General features: G+C 40.3%; 1 protein-coding gene across 8 annotated transcripts in view; it reads left to right on the forward strand.

Annotated features, from left to right (window-relative positions):
- GK (glycerol kinase) overlaps positions 1–17,799 on the forward strand; it is a 73,198-nt gene that overhangs the window by 13,262 nt on the left and 42,137 nt on the right. For 5 of the 8 annotated variants that reach the window (XR_450409.3, XM_007175268.2, XM_007175272.2 and 2 more), the window contains exons 3-5: positions 163–269; positions 7,409–7,486; positions 14,576–14,659. Coding sequence is in view for 6 of the 8 variants with exons in the window: in XM_007175268.2 (XP_007175330.1) it covers positions 163–269; positions 7,409–7,486; positions 14,576–14,659 (269 nt within the window). In the remaining 2 variants the exon portion in view is untranslated. Of the gene's footprint in view, positions 1–162; positions 270–2,452; positions 2,530–7,408; positions 7,487–14,575; positions 14,660–17,799 lie in introns of those variants that run through there. The other 3 variants (XM_007175271.2, XM_007175274.2, XM_007175273.2) reach the window with 2 other exon arrangements.

Below are 17,799 nucleotides of genomic sequence, written 5' to 3' on the forward strand. Positions count from 1 at the left end.
GCTCTTCGTTAAATCATTTCTTTAGAATATTGGGTGTGCTTTGCTTATCTGATTTTCTTCGATTTATGCAGCCACTCCCTCATAAGTGAACATCTCTAGAGAAATAAATTATATCTGTCTTGCTCTCTTGTGGACTAACCAAATACATTCTTTTGTTTGAAGATGGGTGGAGCAGGACCCTAAGGAAATTCTGCATTCTGTCTATGAGTGTATAGAGAAAACGTGTGAGAAACTTGGCCAGCTCAATATTGATATTTCCAACATAAAAGGTATTTTTACTGTTTTACTCTATATATGATTATCTCAATTAAATTCATTCATTCAGCACATACTTGAGTGCCCATGCAGTGGCAAGCATTTCTTTGAGAACTGAGGATACAACAATAAACAGGAAGATTAGGTCCCTGTTCTCATGAAGCTTTTATTTTGGTGGGGGTGAGACCAACAATAAGAGCAGATAAGTACCAGCTAATTTCAGATGCAGATAAGTTCCATACAGAAAGTAAAACCCAGTGATATGCTACAGTGTGCATAGAGAGGCTTCCTTTAGATTGGAAGGCCAGAGAAGTCCTCTCTGAGGAGGTGACACTTTTGCTGTGGTGTCAAAGGCCAAAAGGGGCCAGCCATGCAAATATCTGGGGGGAAAATGTTTCAGGAAAAGAAAGCAGCACATGCAAAGGGCCTGAGGTGGGAATAATTTTGGCCCATTCCTGGATCAGAAAGAAGGCCAGCATGTCAAAAATACAGTGGAAGAAGGGTGACAGGTGAGGGTGGGTGGGTAAGGGGTTTCAGAAGGAACTGAAATCTGAGAAGTGGATGGGGCCTTGTCGGCCACAGTTAGGAGTTTGGATGTTATTCTTAGTATCACAGGGAGCCATGAGAAGACTTTAAGCAAGGCCATAGGGGGTGACAGGATCTGACTTGCAGTTTAAAAACAACTTCCTGCCTGCTGTGTGGAACAGTGTGGAGAGTGAACAGTAAAGGCATAAGTGTGGACACAAGGAGACCAGTGTGGAGGCCGCCGTGGAAGTCCTGAGAGAGAGGACGATGACTTGATTGACAGTGGTAGCAGTGGAGGTGGGGAGAAAGGGCCAGAACTTGCTGATGGATTGGATGTCAGGGTAGCAGAGAGAGTAGTAGGGTGGGGGAAGGGATGGGTCACAGATGAGGCTTGGGGTTTTTGCTGGAGCTCCTGGATGGACAGGGATGCCCTTTACTGGGGAGAGAAAGACTAGAATAAGGAACAGCTTGGGGAGGGGGGAGGTTGTTAGAAATCAAAGCACTTCACTTTTGAAATCTCCCTTAAATAATTGTCTGAGAGTGTTAGGTTATCACAAGTATCTCCCTTTAATTCCTAGTAGTTTAAATAGAATATCTACCTGAATTTGGCTTTGCATCATTCATAAGGGAGAAAAAAAAAACCCAGTCATCTAAAATTGATATGCTACTAGTGTAAAGGGTGGAAGCATAATGTGGTAATTGCCATCTCCTTAGAGTTTAAATTTTTCACGTTCATCATTCAAGGGCTACTTTTTTTTTCTTTCTTAGGTAATTTGACTGTAGATAGGGGGAACCATCAGTTGTTGTTGGTGGTGGTTCCTTAACTCACGTCATCTTGGCTCTGAAATTTACCAGCACTCCTGTGTTGAAACATTGATTTTTTTTCAGACTTTCCCTTATTTGTATAAATAAGACTCACTTAAAAAAAGGCTAAGTATAATCAAAACCAGTCATTCAGCAAACTCAGAGTGCCTACGATGTGCTAGGTGTGCTAGGGCAACAGTGGAGCACAAATAGGGTCGTGCCAGTGTCCAATGGGGGAAACATGTTAATCCAATCACAGATTAATGGAAAATTGTAACAGTGATATTTCTGTTACTGCAGATTTTTAAAAGAAATACCCATGTACGATTTGATATTTTGTTAACAATTTTTTAATATCCTACCTTCATTTTATCCCTACATCTAAGTGAAGTACTTCAAACTTCTTTTAGAGTTTCATTCACCAAGTTTTAGATGAGTCCTGTGTCAAAGTGATTGTTGGTCAATTTCCTTGAACTGTCCTCACAGCTTTCATGGTCTAAACAGTGTAAACACGTAAGAGGCATTCAGTAACATACTCTGTTGTCGAAATATCCATTACCAGTGATGTGAATAATCTAGGTGGCGGAATGCCATGTTCAGGATGTAGATTCCAGAGCCATTGGCCATGATTTTGACCTCATTCTACCTCCCTTTCAGGTAAGGTAGGCTGCGGCATGTTGGCCTTCTGGACCCACTCAGGTGGCATTCTTTTTTCTCTTGTTTTTGTGGTGTTCGTGAAGATGACACATAACTCCAGTCCAGGTCACTTGTCTTCCACTTGCACTGTCTGCAAGAATACTGAGCACACAGCTCTCTGCTCTACGCTCCTCTGTGTCTGGCCAGTGTGAAACCCATACCTGAACCAAAGTGACCCAGCACTTCCTTCTCAACAACTACCAGCCTATGGCCAAGGAAGAGAACGTTCCACAAGCCCCTCCATACCAGGCCAGTTGTGTTAAAAAAACTTTTTCCCAGATAATTTATTGAATTGGCACTGTCAACGGCCAAGCTTTTGCTTGCCTATGTAGAGCTCTAGGTCACAGAACCCTAATGCTGTAAAGGATCTTCCATCACTTAGACCTAGCTGCAAATGAGAGAACAGGGACCCTTTGCAGGTCGTGTAGCTATTTAGTGGTGGTATAACATGAAAGCACAACTGCCCTGTCTCCTGGTCCAGTGCTCTCTTTCCTGAGCCACACTGATAATAACCTCAAAAACCACTTGAGTTTTTGGTTCCAAAGTGGCAAAGAAATGAGTTTTTTCCAGCTAAAGAGTGATTCATTTGTCATCTTACCTGGTAATCATTGAGTTCATCATAGCTGGTTGTATTTCTTTGGCAAACTCCTGTTTCATTGGTTTTAGTTGTCCTCATCTGCCAAAGTTTGTTGATTTCAGGTCCCTATGAACAGTGTCTCCAAAATTAAAGTTCACTTTCCAGTTTAACAGCTCACGTGAGCCCAAGACAAGTAAATAGGCTGCTTCTTTCCATCTTGGCTTAGAGAGCTGGGCCGCTCTGTTTGCCTGTCACTGGACTGAAGGAAATACAAACTCTAAAGAGTTACAGTACCAGATAGTCTCATTCATCCTGCCTCATGAGATACAAGCAAAATACAACATACACTGTTACAAAGTTGAGGGCATCAAGTCCTCAGCGATTAGGTTAGACAGTACTTCTCACACCCTTAGAGGACAGCGAAGCCCGCACACCCACTGCCTCGCCCTAGCCAACACATCCACCCACCTTTCCTTCGCCTCTGAGACTCGGCCTCTCAGAAAGGCACTCTTTGTCCTAAAGGGCCTCCCAGCAATGGCCACATCTCCCTTGCAAGTGGTATAACTTGCCACAAGCACACGTCTGCCAGACATGGAAGCTTTCCACCTCTTCCCAATGGCGCCTTTAGTAGTCCCAGAGCCTTCCTCTGGGGCTCATATTGTTTTGCTATGTGCGTTTATTGGGTTGTTGTTGTTGTTTTCTCCAGAAATGTGTTCCAATTAGAAATTATAATTTCATTTTTAAATAAGGGTGCATGTCATCTATAATTCTACCAAGACAACAATGATAACATTCTGGAGTATTTCCAAAGGCTTTTTTCTAAGTATATTTTCTTAACTGTGATTATAACTTTTCACAGGCAATATTAAGCAAAATTTAACCAGATTTTGAATATAGCATTTAACTAGTTAATTGTACTAGTGACACTCAGTTTTCAGGAAAAAAAATCCCCTGAAAACGAATATATGGATGAAGAATGGACCTACTAGATACGAGAGTAATGTGTTGGGTTTTATATTGTCCAGTGATTTTAGTATCTGTAGCTAAAAGACTTGCATGTCACATTCATTTGCTCTTGTGGTAGGTGAACTAGGGTGGAGGATTATAAAGCCTAAACATGTTATTCTGAAAAAGAAGGAATTAAAATTAGGAACTATTAAGAGAAGCACATGTGCTGGGATTAGCAGTCAGGAAAGTTTTCTTTAAGAAATATAGAAAAACATAGAGGACTTTAGGGTAAAAATGACAAGAAATTAGCACAATTAGAAGTTCAGAAGTTCAGAGGCAATGCATAAGGCCTGTGTCGGGAGAAACTGGTACTAGACTTGTTTGTGGCTGGAAGAGAATCCTGAGAAGCTGGTTCACTGGACTTTGATTGTCTGCAAGAAAAGCAATTTTGCTTGGCACGAAGGAACCAAATTAAGATAGAGGGGAAAGAAGAAGTGGTTAGAGTGAAACCTGTGACTAATGAATCAGATCGAAATAGCTCTAGATAATGTTCTGAATACCAGTTAGAATGAGCCAATAAAGAAAGGTAGCGTGAAGGACATAGAATAGAAACTCCAGGATTGGGACTTCCCTGGTGGCGCAGTGGTTAAGAATCCACCTGCCAATGCAGGGGACACGGGTTCGAGCCCTGGTCCGGGAAGATCCCACATGCCGCGGAGCAACTAAGCCCGTGCGCCTACAGCTACTGAGCCTGCGCTCTAGAGCCCACGAGCCACAACTACTGAGCTCACGTGCCACAACTACTGAAGCCCACGCGCCTAGAGCCCATGCTCCACAACAAGAGAAGCCACTGCAATGAGAAGTCCGTGCACCGCCATGAAGAGTAGCCCCCGCTCGCCGCAACTAGAGAAAGCCCGTGGGCAGCAGCGAAGACCCAACGCAGCGAAAAATAAATAAATAAAATAAATAAATTTATTAAAAAAAAAAAAAAGAAACTCCAGGATTGCAACTAAGGAAGCAGCCAGCTAGTTAATGGGAAATTAATGCAGTGGGGAAGAATAGGAGAGTTTAGTAGACCATGAATTCATTGTGAGCCCTCATTGTAAAGTTGTCACATATCACGTTCACAATACTCCACCTTAACAACCATTGCCAAGGTCCTGCCGAGGTCTCTGGCCTCTGCTGTGCCCACAGTGCTGCTGGGGAATTCCTTTATGTGTCCCACTTAGCTCAGTGCCATTCTTTGCAACTGGTACTCCAGTCTCTGTGTAACAATGATGACAATGAATGGCAGCAATAAGTGACATTTATGGAGTGGTTACTATGTCCCAGGCACTGTTTTAATATGCATTAACTTAGGTTTTCCTTTTTGTAACCCTGTAAGATGGGAACTTTTATCATCTCCATTTTACAGAAGATAAAACTGAGACCCAGGATCATGCTGCTAGAAAGCAGAGGAGTTGGAATTTGAACCCCAGCAGTCTGGCTTCAGAGCCTGAGCTCTACTGAATAGCGCCCAAGCTTCACAGTCCCTGTTTTAACAGATAACCTTGCGCCCTACTTCACAGAGAAAGTTGAGGCTCTGGGGTCTAAATTCCTCAACTTCCTGTCCCAGTACTTAATGTCTGGCTCTCTTGCCCCCTTCCCTCCATCACAAGGGAAGCAGTAGCCTTCCGCCCTACTGAGGCTCCTCCCTCCACCTGTGTATTAATCCCATCCCCTCCTGTCACTGCAAGAATCAGGACCGTGTCCCATTCATTTCCAGACCCCTTTCCCCCCACATTCTCCTTTCTCTTCCTTTATTCCTACAGACCTTTTGGCCTTCTGTTTTTTAAAAAACACCCCCAAATCTCTTCCTTTTACCCTATGCCTCTAGGTTTCCTGGTAGTAGAATCTCATTCATCTTTATACCTCTAGAAAAGGTGTTAAATAAAGTAAGTATATTTGCGTTGGATAAAGATTATTTAGAACAAGGGAACTGCTGGTCCCCTTCAGCTCTCTGTTGGTCAGAACATTCCTAGTATGTCTTATTCTGGGTGTACAGCTTGAGTAATTTGGACAGATAGTTGCATGTTCCTAGGAGAGGTGGTGAAGGGACTTGAAACCATGCCCTATGGAGGTGGGGCAGTGGAAGGAAATTGAGCTGTTTAGTCTAGACAGGGGAAGAGAAGCCTGGAGGGACAGAATAGCTGCTTCAAGTGTGAAAGACTGACATGTGGAAGAAGGATTCACCTTATTCTTTGTATCTCCAAAGAATGTAGCAAAGATCTATAGGTGGAAGCGATGAGGAAACAAATTCTTTTTAAATAGCAAAGCTGTAAAGTAGAGATTTGTTTGCCTGGAGAGAGGTAGTGAGTATCTTGCACTAGAAGTGCTGTCTGAATGGTCACGTAACAGGCAATTCCAGAGATTTGAGCATAAGATGGGTTGATTATGTAGCCTTTAAGGTCTGTCCTAATCTTAAATTGTGGAAAAGCTCCATCCTTTAGCCCAGTGTGTGCAACTCTGCACAGTAGAATCACCTGGGGGAGTATTAAGAAAAAATAGCAATGCTCAGATGCTACCCCAGGTTAGTTAAATCAGAAGATTTGGGTCAGGGCCTGGGCACCAGTATTTTTTAAAAGCTCTGCAGTTGATTCTAATGTACAGCCAAGTCTGAGAACCTCCAATTTAGCCAAATCAAGCCGAATTGAATAAGATGGTATGGAATGGTATTTTACTTATAGTAACTTACTGTAACTATAGCCCTTGAGTTGTATATAGGTTAGTATAATGTAATTGCCATCACATACTGTACTTATGCCTGATTCAAACTCTGTGTCTTTTGTTTGTTTGTTTGTTTGTTTGGTTGCGCTGGGTCTTAGTTGCGGCTCACGGGCTCCTTAGTTGTGGCTCGCCAGCTCCTTAGTTGTGGCACATGGGCTCCTTAGTTGTGGCATGCGAACTCTTAGTTGCGGCATGCATGTGGGATCTAGTTCCCTGACCAGGGATCGAACCCAGATCCCCAGCATTGGGAGCGTGGAGTCTTAGCCACTCTGCCACCAGGGGAGTCCCTCAAACTCTATGTCTTGTAACATATTATTAAAATACATGAAGAAAACTGAATTTCTAACCAAGCATAATATGAGTTTGCCCAGCATGAAGGATTTTATCTGTGACTATTTTCTTAAAATACAGGCATGTGTGCACACACACACACGGAGGGAAATTTCTTGTGGCAGTTAGTAAATAAATGAATGAGGTTATTGTTGGTCTCCTCAGCATGATAAATTGGGTATCGTAAATTTGGGAAGTTATTGCATTCCCTGTTTATAAGGCAACCTGCGAGTCTTTCATTTGGCTATTGATCTGGGTCCATGTCATGGTGTGCTGGTAGTGAAGCAGGAAGAAGTCTGTAGAAAGAAAAAGAAGTAGTTGACATTGGTGGTTCGCTTTTCCTGGGCCAGTCAAAGAAAATCAACTCAATACCACTACAGACGTTCCAAATGTTTTTTTTCAAATTTTTATGTTTAGTTGTGCCTGTAAAAAAAAAAAAAAAGTGACAACTATCCTCAGATTTCTGCTTGTTTTTTTAATCCTTTCTGTTTAACTTTCTCTTTAAAGCTATTGGTGTCAGTAACCAGAGGGAAACCACTGTAGTCTGGGACAAGTTAACTGGAGAGCCTCTCTACAATGCTGTGGGTAAGCTGTTGTGCATGGATGTCAAACTCAAGGCCTTTCTCCACTTGCAGGTGTTGTCATACTAAAACATCTGGCTAACAAAGCATGTAGTCATGTTCCCTATAATCTCATGGGTTGGGCTGAAGAGTCCTCTAAGAAATGAGTTGTTATATATTTACCATTTTCAGATAGTTATTCCCAATTTGAATTAACTCTTTCCTATGCCTGCCCCTTCCTGATAATTTGTATTATACAAATGAGTCAATGTTGCCAGAACTTTTTATAATCCCTGCTGTTTCTGACACCTGATAGAGATCTCACCTCCTCCTCCCCTCAAAAATCAAGATTACAGATGTCCCCAGTCCCTTCTCTACCTTTCCATAAAGTACTTGTATAGTTGTTCTTCCCATCTAGAAATTTGAATCGACTCTGCTGAGCTTATGAAAATAAAATGTCAAAAGTTGAGCTCCTTCTGCTACAAACTTGGCTATTTCAGCAGGGATTCAAAAGCTCAATCTCAAATATACCACCAATAGATATCACATCTTATTAAATGTAAATAACCATGGGTATATTTTAGCCTCACTCTTAGTAGCACATGACAGTTGAGCACTGGATGACACTGTCATTTGCTAAAAGGAAAGTTTTGTTCTAAATATACAATCGCTAAAAGGCATTATTCTGTCACAAATAGCAAAGCACAATTTTTTTGTCAATAAAGTAACAGGTTGTGGGTTGGACAGTGGAGGCAGAAGTTGTCAGAGATGGGATGATTTATAGAGTGAGCTCTTTTTACTTTACAGTTACTTTAGTAATATATTTAGTTACTTTAGTATTGATTGGAAAAAAGTGATATTCAAGCAGAAAATATACTAACAAGGTGCCTTGTAAGAGTAGTGTGAATTCCTTTGGAAATAATCTTTATAAAAAATGAAGGTCTTTAATGTTGTTGTGTTATAAGAAAGCATTTAGTATGTCTTCTGTATCTGTGATAAAAAATTCAAGATGCAAAAAAGGTCAAAGAATTGCAACCAAAGGTTCTCTTACACAGAAGTACCTCTTTTAAAGCTTTATTTTGTTCTCATTCTCATGAGCAGCCCATTTTGAATATAAGCAGGATATTACAATTTTAATGACTAGTATCTAGGAGAGTATTCTTTCACAGACCAATGTTAGCCAACTTCTTATACTAGTTAAGGTTTTACTTTTTGTTTTCCCCCTCGTGAAAGGAAGGGCCTACTCACAGGAACCAGAAAGTTCCTGTTAAACTCTAAACTTTGAATTGTAAAAATGCAGCTTTGGACTTTGAGTTGTCATTTTAAAATAATGCAACTAGGTTAGTTGAAGTTATGCATAAGTGAAGGATTTCAGTAAATATTTTACCAGAAAAACTTTTTGAGATGTGCTTATTTACTCATTCCTTTTTCTTCTACAGTTTTTAGTTTTCTATTTAAAAAATATCAGGCATTCAAAACAGAATGACTGAAAACCAAAAGAAACAACTGACATTAGAAGCAGACCAATAAGAAATCCTGATATTAGAGTTATCAGACTTTAAAATAACCATCATCTACATGTTCAAGGAATTCATTGAGATGAGTGATAATCTTAGCAAAGAAATGGAAATTTAAAGATCGAAATTCTAGAACTGTATTAAACTCAGTTGTTGAGTTTTACATCGTATTAGACACAGCTGAGTTAGTGAACTGGAAGGGAGATCAGAAGTAAATATCTAGACTGAAGCACAGAGAGACAAAGGTTTAGAAAATACAGAAAAGAATCTAAGAGAAATATGGGGTAAGGTAAGAAGGTCCAACATATTTGTAATTGGAGACCCAAAAGAAAAGGAAAGAGAGATAGATGATAAAAGTTTTTCAAAACTGTTGAAAGATATCATGCCACAAATTCAAGAAGCACTATGATTCCCCAGGCAAGATAAATACACATAAAGCCATACACAAACATATGCTGAGACCTGAAGATAAAATGAAGGATTTTAAAGTAGCCAGAGGATATGACCTTCAAGAGACCAACACTAAAACTTTCAGCTGATTCTCAAAGAAACAGAGTACAATGGAATGAAATCTTTAAAGTGCTAAAAGACAATAACGTGAACCTAGAATTCTATATTTAGTGAAAATATTCTTAAGAAATGAAGGTGAAATATAAAAGCAAAGACAAACAGAGACTTATAGGAATCATTACAAGCAAACCCCTACTAAAAGAAAAACTAAATAATGTTTTTCTGGTAGAAGGAAAAAAATGTTCTCAGGTGGAAATTTGGCAATGCAGGAAGGAATGCAGAGGCCTAGAAAGGGTAAATATGTAGGTCAATCTAAATGAATTTTGACTGTATAAAGAAATAATGTATTGTGATATTCAAAATATATTAAAATTTTAAGTACTACATGGCAACAGTAGTACATGAAAGGAATATGGGGTAGATGAGGTTAAAGTGTCTTGTGGTCCCAGTATTGTCAAGGATGCATGTTGTAATCTCTAGGGTAAGCAGTAAAAGAGTGAATAATGTATAAGTCACAAGCTTATAAAGGGGGAAGATGGAATGACTGTAAAAAAGAAGGCAAGAAAGGAAAGAAAAAGGAGTAGAAACAGGAAGGAAGGACAAATAGAAAGCATTTATATCCAGACATGTAAGTAATTATATTAAAAAGGACAAGATTACTCTCTTCAGTAAAATCTAGCAAAGGACTTAATTGAGACTGCTAATGAGCTAATGGGATTAGAGCGGTAAGAATGGAGAGACAACTTTGCCAGACCTTTCAGAGGAAAGATACAGCTGGTATGTTTGGAAATTGAATAGGGCATAAAGATGAGGCAAAAAGAAAACAGGGCTGCAAGATTTTTAGCCTGAGAGAACAGAAGGAAATTAAGTAATATTTAAAGAGTACCAACGTGGGAGAAAAATGGCTTTCTTTCTTGGACAAGGTTAATATTGGACTTGCAATCAAAGCTCATTTCTGGACAATTAGAATTTGTAGCTCTGTTGTAAAGAGATTGTTCAAAATGTAGACTTAAAAGTTGCTAACTTAGATAGTCTCAGTTTATTACAGAAGAATTCACCATAGGAATGAAGGTAAAATTAATTGATTCAACAGAAGTTTAGATACCTTTCTGTAGACAGGTTCTGTGATGACCCCTAGGCATGTAGTGACAAACCAGGCAATCACCATGCTTGCCTTTGTGACACAGAGGCTAGGGATAGGAATTTGGAGGATAGACGAGGAAGGGGCATAGAAAAGGAGGACAGAAGAGTAATTAGCTGGGAAGAGAAGCCACTAAGTAATCACAAGGGTAGATTCTACCTCCAGTTTTATTCCATCTAGGAAAACACTAAGGTGTCATATCTCCGTGCAAGTTTTCAGTTGAGAATATCAACACAATATTAAATCTTTAGCAGCTTTATCTTAAAACAACACAAGGTGGGATTGATGGAAGCAGAATCAGATTTTTACATATCTTCGTCTTTGAGCTTCTTTGTTTATATCAGAGCCTGTGGGTTTTCTACTTTTCCCCTCTCTCTCTGTATGTTTTCTTCCTTCCTTGTCCCTCTCTCTTGTAAATCTCTGTCACTGAAGGCCTATCCTGCTCCTCTTCATTCTTCTCTCTCTTTACTTAGTAAATTATATAACTGATGAGCAGTATTTGTTACAGACAAGCAAATGAGAGGGGCAGTCTACATTCTTTTAATTGCCTTTTGTGTCGCCATATTTATGGCTCGGAGTCCTCGATAAGCAATCCACTCACTCACCCCCAGTACAGTAACAGAGAGGAGAATTTCAGGGGCCTATTAGTGGACATGAAATAGGCTAGGTGAAGAAGTTGAAGACTGAGAAAGGCTATTTGTTCTTCCTCGCAATAAAGGTGTATTTGTTTACTGACATCTTTTATAATGGTATGCTTATGAGAGTAGAGGTGGCCTGTTTTAGAAGTTTCATATTGTTTTAGAATTCATGTGTTAGTTCTGTGATAGACGAGGTGAACACTGCAGCCATTTACCATGATGGCCTCACAGGTGGATTGCAGCAGCTTTGTGGCCCTGGATCTGAATGAAGCAGGCCTTTGACTTCTCTCCCCTACCTTTAGTTTTCCTCATCCCTCTGGCACTTTTTTCTCTCCCTCTTAGCATTATCTTCATCACTATTCTCCAAAGAATTCCCTCCACCCCACTCTCCACCTTTTTCTAAGCCTTTTCCTTCCAAAACCAACTCTTTTTTAGTGGTCTACAGGCCTTGCTGTCTTCTAAGTAGTATTGGAAAGAAGGTTTGGGTTTACAAATGCACCATAGACTAAATTGATAAAGAAGCACAAAACTACACAGGTGGTTCAGATGTTGAGTGGGGGAAGGCTTGAATCAATTGATATTTAGTGTGTTCATATTCACATTTCGCTAATGTTACCGGTGAAACGTTCTGGCCTAACTAGGATGGCCCAGCTCTTTCCCCTCTTCTTGTCCAGGTTTCGTCACTCACTATTGAAGTTGATTGGTGTACACGGCAAGCCTAGTGCAATATGACCCTCATCTCGGTAGCTTTCTGTAGAGTACAATTCATGATTTAATATAAAAATATTATTCGTAGTAGGGACTAATATCCAGGAAGGCAAGAGTCACTAATTTTGAGTGACTATGGTATACTTAGTATACCTTAGTACAGTATACTTTACTATATACTAAAGAGAAGTTTAGTATACTAAAGAAAACCACCAACAAAATCATGTGTCTGTGAGTCATTATTCCTTATTTAGACGGGATTGCAAACATTTTTTGTAAGATACTGGATTTAAAGTTCCCTATGACACATAACTCTTTCTGCAGAGCATGGCAGTTTTAAACATTGGTTATCCTCTTTGCCTTTTTTAATTTTTACATGCTAGTTAACCCTGGGCCAATGATTAAACCTGGTTAGTCATCTGTTGAGATCTGAAGGAACATTGAGCTCAATTCTTCTATCTTTTCTGGAACTGGGTTCTGTTTCAGAGTATCAGCATGAAAGAAAACCATAGAAGGCAAACCAGCTAAACCTCCTAAGCACGCTTAGCCTTAAACAACAAAGGTGTGGTTTTGTTTTTTATTGTTTTGCTATGGAAGGGAGCAGATTTTTTACTTTTGTAAAATCTAGAGTATTCAGCCCTATCACGATCTACTTATTTTTCATTTTGTCAAGTCTCTTATTACATGGTTCTTTGAATGCCTTACATCTCCTTCAATCCTGGATGAAGAAATACTGCCGTATTTTGCAGTGATTGAATTCCTCAACTCTGGCCAGTTTAAATAAAAAGAAACTAAATTAGAGTTCAACTGTATTTTTTCATGTTCTATTTAAGACTATGACTTCATCCTGACTGTACCTATATCGTAGAGATTTCATTCTGGATTCAGACTCTGCCTTTTCCATTTACTACCATTCTGTGCCTGTTGCCTCAACAGTTAAGCTGGAGAAACTAAAAGTATGGATCTCATAAGCTTGAGGTGAAGATTAATGAGTTAATACATGTAGAACACTTAAAACAGTGCCTAGCAGACTATAAGCCTTCAGTAAGTGTTCAGAACATGGCCACTGTTCTGAATTAGATGATAGCCTTTTCAGTCCAGGAATGCCAGATGAAATGGCTGATTTATATACAACAGGTGTTCTTAGGGAAAATGCAGAGCTTACCTGGGGTCACACACACTCATGTCAGCCATTGGCATTTTGGCATTTATACACCTAAGAGCTGAAATAGGTTTCAGCCCCCAAAGTTTGACATGCATGTTTTAATTCACACCCCCTCCCCAACTCTCCACGTTTCTTTCGGCCCCACCTGATTTCTGGAAATGTCATCAGGTGAGGGACAGCGTCTTTCCCATTGCAAATGACCTCATAGCAATTAAATCTGGTTTACTAGATGTAATGTCTACTGTGGGCAAAACGACCCGATAACACTTTGTATAACTGTCAGCAGTCCTTGCTTAGGGTGTGTTCCAAAACCTGGAGGCTTACCTTCATCTCCCTTTCTGTCAGGCCAGTAGCACCTCATAGCAAACCATCCGGAGGAGATATATTATTTGCCTTTGCTTCTAGTCAACTGAAAATAATTTAGTTTATCTTTAGTGTGTTTGCTTATTTTTTTTTCCTTAGGTATATTTCCCTTCTATTGTTATGACTAACCAAAACTGATGCAAATTTCTAAATATTCTAAAAATGATTTCTTCCTCTACGCTGTCACTACATCACTAAACTAACCTTGGTCCGTGGGCTTTGAGGCAACTGCATTTTTCTTCACTCTTAAAACTTTGTTTTCAGAACAAACTAAATCCACCAGACATATATTGGATGTGACTTTATTTAATACAAATAAAAATTTCAGATAACCCAAGTTGGGTTTTTTTAACCTATTCACTTGGTGGTCTGAACCATTTAAATCCAATTTATTTGGTCTAAGTAAGGGACATGCGTTGTAGAAACAGGCTGTATGGTATTCTGGACTCTATTTTCCTTTTTCTGATGTTTTTCTGAATCACTTTGGAACTTAGCAATTCCCTGTTCCCTTTAGATATGCTGTTGCTTTTTGTGGAGATGAACTTCATCTCCTGCCACCCTACCAGGGAAGTGCTTTCCTGGAGCCGTGCCCTCCCAAAGCCCCCATTTGTGTCTTTCTGCAGGTGGCCCCAGCAGAGATTGTAGCACTGCTACAATGCTAATGCTCCTTAGCATTCCTTTCAGAAGTCCCTTAGGGATGCACTCTCTCACTGCTTCACATAGCCTTTCAATTCAGTGGTTGGGTGAAAGTCAACTGAGCCACTTTCCTAACTAGGACGCAGATTTGTGACAAGGTAGGGAAGAGTCATCCTGAACAAGAAGCAGTTACTTACCTGGTCTTTGTCCAAACGGAAATGCTGTTGAACCAGAGACTCTGACTGGACTGCCTCTGTTCCCCTTCTACTCCATGTCTCTTCCTTCTCTTTTTCTACGCTCAAATGTGTAGGAAAATGTTCATCCTGATGAACTTGCCCATGTGATCTACCATTTCCTAAGTGGTCAGGAAGAAAACGCAAACCTTGAACCTGGCCATCTCTAGCATGAATTGCCATTATCTCTCCTAATGCTCCAGCTGCTCCAGTTTCTCCTGGCCCTTCAGATCCAGCTGCCGTTGTTCCCTCTGGCTCTTCAGTTCCAGCTGCTGGCCCTTCCTCAGGTATTGGTGCTCTGGCCCTTGCTCACTTCCCGGCCTTCCAACTCAGACACATTGGGGGAAATTGACTGCTGCTGCTGGATCTGGATCTGGCACTTCTTTTGATCGTTCTCAGAAATTATCTCCACGAGGGGCTTAGTCCTCCAGCCTGGGGTCTTCTCTTTGGCTTTTGGTCTCTTATTCTGCAAATGTAATTCTGCCATCTTAGCTTCTTTAATGAGTTGTCTAATTTTTTTGTTCTTAATTCAGTTAATTTTGAGCATTTGTGAATTGCTTAGTAGTATACCGACCACTGACATTTTTCTCTTTGGCAGTTTTACTAATTCATTCCATGTATTCTAATTACTTTAAACTGTTGGGTTATAAAAACAAAGTAAAAATTATGCCAGCCTTCTGTGATCATGGAATAATGGAAGGAGAGGGACTTTTGAGACCATCTAGTCCAAACTGTCTTATTTTATATTCTGGAAACCCAGGCCACGAAGGGTAACACGACTTGGCTTGGGTCACATAGCTTGTTGGTGGCAAAGCCAGAAGATGTAGATTTCACCTCCAGTGTTTTGACTCTTTTTGGTGAAGGGTTCATTCTTCAAATACCACTGTGGCTACTTGGAAGCTTTCAAGTGAGGAGTGTAGTGCCCAATTACTTAAGTAGTCCTTGTCAAGGAGCAGTAGAATCACAGAGCCCCTGGGACTCACAGAGCCACTTGATCATCAGTTTGTCTTTAGTTTTGTTTTTAAATTAATGATTGGAACAAATTCAGTATCCTAAAGAACATGCCCTAAAAAAGAGGTTCTCAAGCTTTAGTATAACACTGAATAACACAGGTAGAAAGACTCAGGCCTTCCTTGCCTGGACTTGCAACCAGAATCCTACAATGTAGGGACCGGGATGTGTGATTTCAAAGTTTTCCGGTTGGTTCTGGTGTGCTTTCTGGATCAGAACCACTGATGTTGAGTCTTAAACCACTGCAGTGTTTCTTAAAGGGGAAGGGCATCTATTTAAAAGGTATATTTCTGGGCCCCCTCCCCAGACCTACTATCCAAGAATTTCTGAGAGTGGGGTTTATCTTTAAGCTCCCTAGTGATTTTTATGTCCATTTAAATATCGAAAAATGCTGATCTGGAAGGTTTTGAGTCAGTAAACAAAAAGCCTACAGCAGTGGTTTTCGTGTCCCTTGGTAAGAAGTAGATTTTACCTCATGATTCAACAAGCCAGCATAACTAAAACAAAGTTTCACAGGTCAATATTTATCCTACAGAGTTCAGTGAATGCTGACATTTTCCATCCTAATGCATCTTATTTCATTTTTGTAAAGTAGGTAATGGAAACTATTAATACACTGATTTTTAAACCCCTAGCCCACTGTAGTTTCAAACACTTGAGGATTGAGATGTGCTGTTAATTCTGCCTGTCATAGGTTTAAAACTTTTCTTTCAACCTCCTCTACTTTTCCCAACTCCTCTGGTTAAGCTTTTAACACCTGCTAGGGTTGCTTGCCTATGAGGAAGGTCCACCTTTGTCACAGTCGCACAACACTGCCACTGTGTACAAAGCAGATTTCCCTTGTTCCCTGGACATGGGAGACCTTGCCAACTCCACAATGCTGCTGCTAATGGCTGTATCGATCACAGGGCAAGTAATAGAAAACTCAACCCCAAGTAAGTGAAGTTATAAGGGGAAAAAAAGGAATTCTACAAGTAGCTTAGTTCAGGTGCTGTTTGATTCTCAGGTCAGACAGTATCGCCTGGATCCCCTGCAAATCTGTCTCTTCTGCGTTGGCTTCAGATGTGGCCGATTCAGCTCTCTATTCAAGAGGGCAGCAGGCCCAGCTACACACTCCCAAGCTGAGCTGAGAACAGGGACTCTTGCAGACTGAGCACAGATCTCAGTTGGGCTGATTTGACCACATCAGAGCACATCAGAGGCTGATTTGCTCCTCTCCTGAGCCGCTCACTGGGGACACGATACCGGACCTTGGGGGTAGGGTTGACTCTCAGGCCGAGGATGAGGGAGAGTTGACTTCCTAAAGAGAATTAAAGATACAGCTCCCAGCAGCAAGAGGAATGGATGCTGGGCAGCAAATGCAGATGTCATTGCTAGGCTTGTATTTCCATGGTCTTCCTCTTTGTGTCCTGTTTCCTTGGTTATGATGAGCCTTGTTTTCTTAAAGTTTTCCCCACCTTTGGAAAGCAGTATAGTGTCCTGAAGCCCCTGATTTAATTCTTATGCAAAGTAGCCACTGTCAAAATCAAGCACAGGCAAGCCCTCAAGGGAAATGATGCTTTAAGTAATGAAAAAGAATTGGTTAAAATTCAGGACAGGAAATAACTGGTTTTTGAATGAAGAGAAAGGAATAGTATAGGTAAGGATGAGCCAAACTAGACAGTAGCTGCCAGCCCTCACACGTGTAGTGGGCAAGCATGCATAATCTTCCTGGTGCCCTTTAAATAAACTGTGTTTTTAGGAGGCATCTGAGCACAGTCAGTGCCTAAAAATATCGAGTGACCACTCACAGATTAAAAGTTATAAAAGTTAAGTACAAACCTGAAATCTGACAAATAAAGCTCAGCTGATCCTATTGTTTACCTTTCGCAATTGCTCTATGTACTACTTAATGCATTCTCTTTCTCAAGCCTTCTGTGGTAAAGCAGAACAGAACTTTCTACTAGGGGGATCAGAAAGTGGATGATAGTTATTTAGTGAAAACAACATTGATCTGTTAAAATGGAGAGTTTTTTACAATCTAGCATGGAGAAAGAATGGTGACCTTTAAATAATTCTTGTAGCGATTCTGGATTCTAGCCTACTTTGAAAGAGTTTAATGTAAATAAGCATTTTGTACATAAGCAACTGAATCTTATTTTTTTCCCCCTCTATAATAGTATCAGGTTCTCTACTTTGTCACAAACTGCTACCAAGTTTTTCTAAGGTACATGCTTTATACATGGTACAGTGATCCTGGGCTGTGCATTTTGCCCTGGCAACTAGCCTGCCTAGCATTTAGATTTTCTCTGCACTCATCTATGCATAGAAAATCCATATCCAAAACAATTTTTTCATTTTTTTCTATAAAAAAGGATACAAAATCAGCACCCTAAGGTATGTATTGTTCTCCTAACTTGACCTATAATTTTGCATA

This window comes from Balaenoptera acutorostrata, chromosome X (genome assembly GCF_949987535.1).
Source record: "Balaenoptera acutorostrata chromosome X, mBalAcu1.1, whole genome shotgun sequence".
In the NCBI taxonomy this organism is placed as follows: Eukaryota; Metazoa; Chordata; class Mammalia; order Artiodactyla; family Balaenopteridae; genus Balaenoptera; species Balaenoptera acutorostrata.